The sequence below is a fragment of the Schistocerca cancellata genome, chromosome 2 (genome assembly GCF_023864275.1).
Source record: "Schistocerca cancellata isolate TAMUIC-IGC-003103 chromosome 2, iqSchCanc2.1, whole genome shotgun sequence".
Taxonomy (NCBI): domain Eukaryota; kingdom Metazoa; phylum Arthropoda; class Insecta; order Orthoptera; family Acrididae; genus Schistocerca; species Schistocerca cancellata.
Genome location: NC_064627.1, coordinates 813233703 through 813242391, shown reverse-complemented (window position 1 = coordinate 813242391; position 8689 = coordinate 813233703). Strand labels below are relative to the sequence as shown.

Sequence of the window (8689 nt, the reverse complement as noted above, 5' to 3'; positions counted from 1 at the left end):
ACCACAGTACTATAAATGTGGACTACTGCACGGTAAGTATTGTTCTTCAAATGTTCAGTGGTCCTTGGTCCTTGGACTATTGGTGTAAACAATGGATTTTAGATATCCCCCATAGAAAAGTAACAAGGAGCTAAATGTGGCCAGTTCACCAGTCATGGAAGATTGCCCCTCAGGAGACGAGGTGCTTAGAAAACTTTTCCTGAACATCAGGCATTGCAGTTTGCACTGTTGCTCAATCTTGCTGAAATTGCAGATTCCTAACATCAATTTGTTCAAGTTCTCAATTCTGATGACAAATAGCAGAGAATTCACAGCTGTCACAGGATTGTTTTCTTCAAAAAAGAACAATTCTCTGGGATTGTAACCACTCCAGAAATGTGTTATATTTATTTAAACATGTACACCAATCAAATTGTGCCATATCACTAAAGAATACCGGTATGTGGTGAGGGAACTACTCAAGCAGCTCCTCACATGTATTTTGCCAAGCAAAAAAATCATCTTCAGTGAGTCATCGCAGCACAGCCTACTTGTGTGTGTGGAAATGGAGGTCATGAAGAATTTGGCTCAGAATGATCAGAAAATCATAGATAACTGCATGCTTGGATGCTGAAGAGATCACAAAAATCGCTGTCTTACTACTTCAATGTTTTGTGGTGATCTCATAGGCTGTAGAAGACCCATTCTTCTTGTTTGCTCGTTTTCAATTTTCCTAAAGGTATCAACATAAGAAACAATTGATTGGTAGCCAGGTACAGTATCTCAAGTGTGAATATTGAAGTGGTCATCAAATACACACTGTGCAGTGATAACCAATCACTTGTTAGAAAATTTGGGTTGTTCCTCTGGCCAATGCATTGCTGCTACTGAGGCAGATGACCACTGCTTCAAATGAGGTCATCAACACACTCAAACTAATATGCCTCCCTTCACAGTGCCCCAATTGAATATGCAACCCATATAAGCATTTTCTGTAAGAACACAAGTCTGAAGGATGATATGTCTGAATAAGGGTATCTCATTCAGGCGTGATAGTCTCCTTGGTCTCCTCCCCTCCTGCTCCCTAATGCGAGCAATGTGTTAAGCACCACCTTGTGTGACTGTCACATTTTTCCAAGAGCCACAATCTGCTGCCACTGCCTGTTGGATTCCATCCATCTGGAAGTGGGGTCATATGTACCTCAAACGAACCCATTGACCTGCAAACACCAGGTTTTTTTTTTTTTTTTTCCCCCCCTTAGCTTATGAAGAAATCCTTGAATATGAAATAACAAAACACTGATATTCAGTTCAGAATTTATTTGGCAATGTAACAATTTGTTTTCTGTTACAGAAGTGTTCCTTAGCTTTTTTTTCTTTGTGACTTTACAGTTAGTGAGCTGATGGTAACTACAGGTATCTACTTTGAATCATCAGCTTTTGCAAAGGTAAGCTACTTTCTGGAGTTAAAGAGAAAGAAAGGGTGAATATCAGTAACTTGGGTACAATTGGGAAATCCCCTGAAATGCAGATGCAGTGTACAGAGATATACATGCTTATTTATGCCCTGTCTCTACAAGTAATGCTTCCAGGACTCTATCATCAATGCTAGTTACATGTGGCTGGTACACCCAGGCTGCCAGATGCAACATAAGTTCAGGTTCGCTCTCGCAGTGTGAAATCTCAGACATCACATCCTGTTTTACTTCCAGTTCACGGTTGAATGCTGTACATATCTGGTGGCAAGACTCACCTGAAAAAAGAAACATTCTCATAATGCAATGTTAAAAGAACTAACAGCAGTTACGTAATTAATGTTAGGAAACACATGAACTGCTAAGCACTAAAATATTTTTTTTATGATCCACTAATTGTTTGCCTTCTGGAGTATTACTTTGTTTAAAAATCTGTAACAAATAATTTGTATATGAGAGGCTGAGAATCATTTTGAGAGATAGTAGCATGTATGCATGCTCCTGACATTTGTTGATCTTATAGTGAACCAGATTTATCTACATCTGTAGACCCAGACTGTATTTGTGAATATTTATGAAAAGCTGTATCACCAATTTCTCAGATATTCATTTCTATATAGGCCCGAAGCACAAAGCATTACTTTGTTGCTCCGTGCTGTTCAACTGTTATATAGGGTTGACAACATAATTTAATGTCCACATCACGTACATAGTAGTAATACCACGTAACAGGACATGTGTCAGCAGTTTTATCTGAATCTCAAGGCACAGAATGTGCTTAATGGAAATGGTGATAATGGGACCATGAAGTATTGAAATACCGTATTCACCTGATAAGATGTGGTTTTTTCTCAGAGTTGTCGTTGGAAAAATACGGGGTTGCCTTACATTTGCAGATTAAACTATTGCTTCTGAGGTCAATGTTTTTACATTCTTTAATGCCTGATTAAAGGGGTCATCTTACATTTACAGATGAAGCTTTGGCCATTGACGTTTTTAACAAATTTATGCAGAAGAATTATGAAGTATAGGGCTTAGCAAATAATACTTGCATTCGAATAGGTTCTAGATTTCCCAATATGCCAAAGTGCTCGATACAGAATAGATCTTGCTCAAACAATCATGTGGCATTTGACTCACAGTGCTAGTGCAAGGAATAGTTGAGAAACTATGAACTAGTCAAATGTTCAGCTTAAAAGTTGACAATTTTGTGAAACACAGGACCAAACAGCATTAAATTTGATCAACTTACAAACTTTTGTTGTATTTGTATGGGTTTGCAATAAAAGTTCTCATAGCTCTATAGATACTGTATACATACATTTATGCTGCTTTTTAAGTAAAGATAACATTAGAGGCAAAAATGTTATCCTCAAAGTCCATTATTGATTCTGAATCCATTTTATTTGGTTATGATAAACTGTAACAATTTATCATGTGCAGTTGCAACTGGGAAATTTGGTCATACTGGAGAAAAATGTTACCAGTTTAGAACAAGATTGTGACATTCAGATGAAAAGAGAAAGAAAATTAATCTGGAATTAAATCTCTAAGAAACAAAAATCACGTTAAACTGACAGCAGTTGTTATCACGAGAATAAATTACGGTGGAAATACCCATTGTGGAGATAGTATGAACAAACATCACTAGATTCCTGAAAAAGCGAAAGTTCGAGAATTGGACTGAATGGTGATTCAGGACCTTTTATTTGCATACTAGTTGCTGTTGTCACATATGACCTGCATCCAAGAAGATATTGCTGTCTGTGTTTCACTGCTGCTCAAGCACAGCACTTCAGAAAGGTTTGAGGGGGGTAAAGTGACACCAGCTTGGCTGAGCAGTGAGAACTATGATGAGTGTGGTGGAGGAGGGCATAGCAACGTGCAGCAAATTTCACTGTGCTGCCAACTGTGGGAATGTACACTGCGTACTTTGGCTTTTTGTGAACATTTACCATGCTTAAACTGCAGTTTGCCTGAATCCATTGGTACTTGGAATCAAACTGACTTTAAAATTGGACAAATACTCAACAGTAGCATGCATTTCTGCAGGATATGGTAAAAATCTAGATTGGAGTTAATGAAGTACTTATTGTTTTGTGCAGCAATATTGTCGATGCTCACTGTGGGCTATGACAGGAATGATAGGGGGTGTGTCAGCTCCTGGTTCTATACAGCCAATGGGAGAATGGCAGCCAGATGACATGTTTATAAGGAGGAGACAGAGTAACTTTCTCATGTCAGTACAGAAGTGAAACTGCTATTTATTCAGAAAAACAACAACTGTGTTCTGTGGTCCATCATAACCACAACCTTAAAAATTGCAACATATTTGAAAGAAACAGCCAAATATTTGTGGTAACGAAGATATAAGTTTCACAACTGTCCTATTAGAATGACGACGATGATGATGATTTAAAATAGTGACATTGCAAATGACAAGCTAACTAAACAAAAAAGGTAGTGAAGAGAAAAATTAAAGTAAACAATTTCTTTTTCTTTATTTCCAAAATACACACTATCAATAAATGGCAAAGTTTAGACTGTGTGTGATCTAAACTTTTAGGCAGATACCTTGGATCAATAAAAGTTTGCAATTTTGATTAGTCAGAATATGTTAAAAATATATTTTTCCCAATAAGTCTCTTTGTGTGATGCACTGAGCATCTGTTCTTTATATTCTAATTCTAGTTTCACAATAATTAGAAACTTCACAACTGTCAAAAGGCACTATTATCACTATCCTATACATGGAAATTTTGTGAATTAACATTAACATAAAATGGGAACATTATTTATTCATAGGAAGTATGAGATGTAGAGACTTGGTTAAAAAACAATTCAGACCTATGATACTGGTTATTTGTCTATATATTTGATTTTTACAAACCTCTTTTTTTTTTTTTCCAAAGCTTTTTTTATGTTCGTTGGGCCTTTATGGTCCTCATTGCCTCATATATTTATCCACAAGGATTTGTAGTACAATTGCCTGTAAGCTTTTGAAATTGCAATTACTATACAGGGTGAACCAGACATCCACAAATAAACTTACAGAGGTTGTTCAGGGGTACCTTCTGAATATTATAGTATAAGAGACCTGTGGTCTCCAGTGGTCTGTTAAGAATTAATGCATTTCATTTGGTTTCTCACTACAATTAACTTTGTATCTGTATTGCCCTGAAAATGCAAATGTTATTAGTACGTGCTGTGTGTCTTGTTTCCATTTGCTCACAGTACCTAATGTTGACAACAGTAAAATCGTTGTCAACTCGTTAGCCTCAAGTTTGTGTTCAGTACTGCTCAGATCTGTCTAGGGTTTTGTTTCCCAGAAGTGTTAGTTGTGTATTAACAGTGATACGCAGCAATGCTATGCATAGGTTTACTGATGAAGAGATGGTGGATGTGCACCTCAATGTGTGTTCACTGAATGGAATGAGAGAATGGCAGAACAATGCAAAATTGAGCTCTCTCTGCAGTAGTGCCAATAATGATGATGATGATGTTTTTGGGATGTACAGGTGTCCAGCTAATCACTTACAAAAAACCTGGGTGAGCCAGTCACCCTGTTAACACATTCAGAACATCTCCTTAAAATTTTTGGAAATAATTTGGGCAGATCACAATATATTTAAAAACTCTCGCCACATTTGTTTGAATGTCACTTAAAATAGAGTCTGTTCCACAAAAACAAGATAAAGTCTAGTAAAAAGTGACACACAGTGATCTGTATGCCACAAACACCACACACTGGAGGGTTGTCGCACTGGAGCAGAAGCTGTGTGTCAGGACTGTGGCTATGTGAAGTAAGGATGATCTCATCCAGTCTTCATGGTTGAAAGGAGGTACACCATAGCTGCGTAGGGTGCTTTGCTAGGTGCTGCTTATTATCTGTCACTTACAGCCGCTTGTCTTCCCATCAATGCATGACACTGTACCTCAACAGCAGCGAGGCTGTAGCATGCAGGGGAATGGTACACCGAAATAACTGAGGATCAGGATGCACTTCCTTTGTTGCTCCATTTACCCTTTTGTTTCCGGCAATATACATGTGCCCTAGTACCCAGAAGAAAGACAGTTCCTCACCCAGCCACTATACTTGGAGGACCATGTTCTGGATATTCTGGACTACTTTATCTGCTGGGTAAAAGCATTCTATAAAGTGAAGGGCACTCAGAGAATCTGAACAGACAAGGAATTAGCGCCTGAAACACATCACACCTGCTCCAGTGCCCACAAATGGAGTCCCCCGTTTTTGAACCACCCATAAAGACAGCTGTAGAGTTGTGGTGCTCAATTATAAAGCCATAAAATAATGTATTAAAAGCATATGCAGGTGTGGAATCTCTCTTGCACTGCACCAAATCTCAAATCTGGGGTTTTATGTGCTCCACACCAAGTGGCTCGAGCATAGGCTGCACTCAGATCCCAAATGGCATTGTTACTCATGGGTGATTGGATTCTGACTCTCAGGTGTGGTAACCACGACAATTTGGAGTAAAAAATGAGACCCAGAAATTTCAGTATGTGGTTAAAATGTAGAATGGTGTCACTCAAATGCAAGTCAGGTAAATTAAAAATATGACGAGAACAATTAAAATGAACACAAATGGGCACACTTATCTGGAGAAAAGTGAAAAACCATCTTTGCAGCCCATTCCTCTAAACTCCACAATTTAATCTGCAACGGCTAGTCACTGTTGCAACACTGGGAACAGGAAACAGAAAAATCATCCACAAATAAGGATCACTGTACAGGATTCCTTATCACAGATGTGATACTGTTTATGGGTTAGTCAAAGACACTGCTCTGAGGAACACCATTCTCCTGCTAGTCTGACATTATGTCACCAACTCGGGACCTAAAAAAGCGCTTAGACAGGAAGGCCCGTATCAAAATGGGGAGGTCACCCCATTGGAATTGCACAAGAATACTGTATCTACAAGTAGTGCAGTACACCATACTGTGGCAAGATGGATCACTTGTGTGATGTGGTCCACACATTCCTGGATGCTGGTGCAGTGTTCATATACAGCCATCTAGCTGAAAAGCATCCAATTAGCACTGCTACCAACCATTTCAGTGGCTTCTGTTCAAGTAGTCCTCCATCCAGCAGATGGATCCACAATGGGAAGTAGTAAACTGGAATGAAGGTCATCAGTTACTTCCCACTGTGTTCCGAAATGCAATCACTTGACTAATTTCAGTGATCTCGCAATGCTCTCTAAACCCACCTGTGTTCACAATGCACAGCCACGGAGACATCATAGGGTTCTCGTAGACGTGACCCATGGGGCAAGTATAGTTTGATCCCCATATCATGGGCATTGAAGTCACACAGTAGGACAAATGGGCAGGGGAGTTATTCAATAAGGCCTGTGAGAGTCTCACAGTATAAAGCATCCAGCACAAGTAAGTACATGACTCACGTGAACTGCAATGGCTACTGCTTGTAGGTCAGTAACCAAGATGAGAGCAGAGGAATGGTGTGTTATTGACAAACACAGTAACCTTTCCCTTGACTCTTTCCCCAGTCATGTCATCCTTTCTGTGGACAGTATAGACCCTCAGGATAGGGGCATCAGTGACTTTAAAATGGGTTTCCTGTAAACCCAAGCACAGGAGTTGTGCTTGTACAAGAGTTTCAGTTCCTCCACATGAGTCCTGATCCCATTCATTTTCCACTGTAGTATGGAAGCCATTTACCACAGGGGTTGCATTTAACCCTGTCTTTCCGCTGGGGTGGGGAGCCCACAAGCCAAAGATGGCTGTACATAGTCACCTATAAGAACTCAATGAAGAACTCTGTGAAATCTCTGAGACCGGAGGACTAGCTGCATGAGCCCTCTTGTTAGGTTGGATGTTCTTGCCTAAAAGCAGCCAATCCATTCCTCTGGAAGGAAGAGGAGGAAATCTCAATGGTTCCATCTCAGTCCAATGAGCTGCTATGGAAATACAAGTTCGCCTAAGCGTTATACAACTGAGGAGTGGCAGGTTCCCAAGAGGTTGCCCACTAATGACTGTTCCATCTCAATGGTTCCATCTCAGTCCAATGAGCTGCTATGGAAATACAAGTTCGCCTAAGCGTTATACAACTGAGGAGTGGCAGGTTCCCAAGAGGTTGCCCACTAATGACTGTTCCATCTCAACAGCCATGCATCTCATTAGTGTGCAGCACCCCTCGAGATTGATGGGTTTTCATGGAGGTTTCAACCAACCTTGTGATCTGGGCAATTGAGCCAGGATCCTCATAGGATTGTCAGAGCTTACGATGACGGGGGATTGAAGGCACTCATCTGTCTGCAGCACAGGAAACCCGAGGGGCCCCGATGCCAGTAACTAGCAAATAAATGCTGAGCCCCTGAGTGTGTGATGCCAAAGATGGCTGTACATAGTCACCTATAAGAACTCAAACCTTGTGTTTTATATTCTAGTTTTGGCAACTACATATTGCACATTTTTTTCGCTGTTATGAAGGTATTTATGAAGGTATTTTCTCTGAAATAAATGTAATTGGGGTAAGAACTAATAAAATACAATTACTTTATTACTCTGAAATGAATCACCAGAGACCATGGGTACCTTACACCAAAATACTGGGTGATTCAATAAGAAAGAACAGATTTCAAGTGTCTATTACAGACAAACTATAAAAGACAGAAACATGTTGTACATGTCACTAGATGGAGGAAGGTTCAAAGTTTTGACACGGCTGTGCTGTTGCTTTGTTTGTAGCAACATGGTGAATAAACCACAAAAGAAATCATTTTTTGTGTTGGAATTTGCATGAAGTCAGTCCACTGTACAATTACAATATTGATTCTGCTGTCAACTCAACAAGAAGCTACCTCTGCACACTCAGATTTATGACTGGCATACAAAATTCTTGGAAGTTGATTGCATATGCAAAGGGAAGAGCACTGCTCGGGTATGCACACTGATGAAAATGTTGAATGTATCAGAAATATGTTCACAAGGAGCCCCTGGAAGTCCACAAGATGGGCAAGTCAGGAACACCAACTTCTGCCAACAATGGTGTGGCTTGTCCTAAAACGATGACTGTGTGTGAAAATTTACAAATTGCAGTTACTGCATTCTTGTCACTATAACAGGAGGTATGAATTTTTCCATTTCATTTCATTTTTCCAGGATATCGCAGAGGACATTTTTTCCAAACTTCTCACCTTTCCGGATGAGTCAATGTTTTATATATTGGGGAAGATAAACCACCACAATG

At 39.6% G+C, this 8689-nt stretch overlaps 1 protein-coding gene across 1 annotated transcript in view; it reads right to left on the bottom strand.

Moving 5' to 3' along the window:
- Nucleotides 1-1284: 1284 nt before the first annotated feature.
- LOC126162698 (cyclin-dependent kinase 2-interacting protein-like) overlaps nt 1285-8689 on the bottom strand; it is a 105294-nt gene continuing 97889 nt past the window's right edge. The window contains exon 5 of the mRNA XM_049919351.1: nt 1285-1732. Within this exon, the coding sequence (XP_049775308.1) occupies nt 1536-1732 (197 nt within the window). The 3' untranslated portion in view covers nt 1285-1535. The remainder of the gene's footprint in view (nt 1733-8689) is intronic.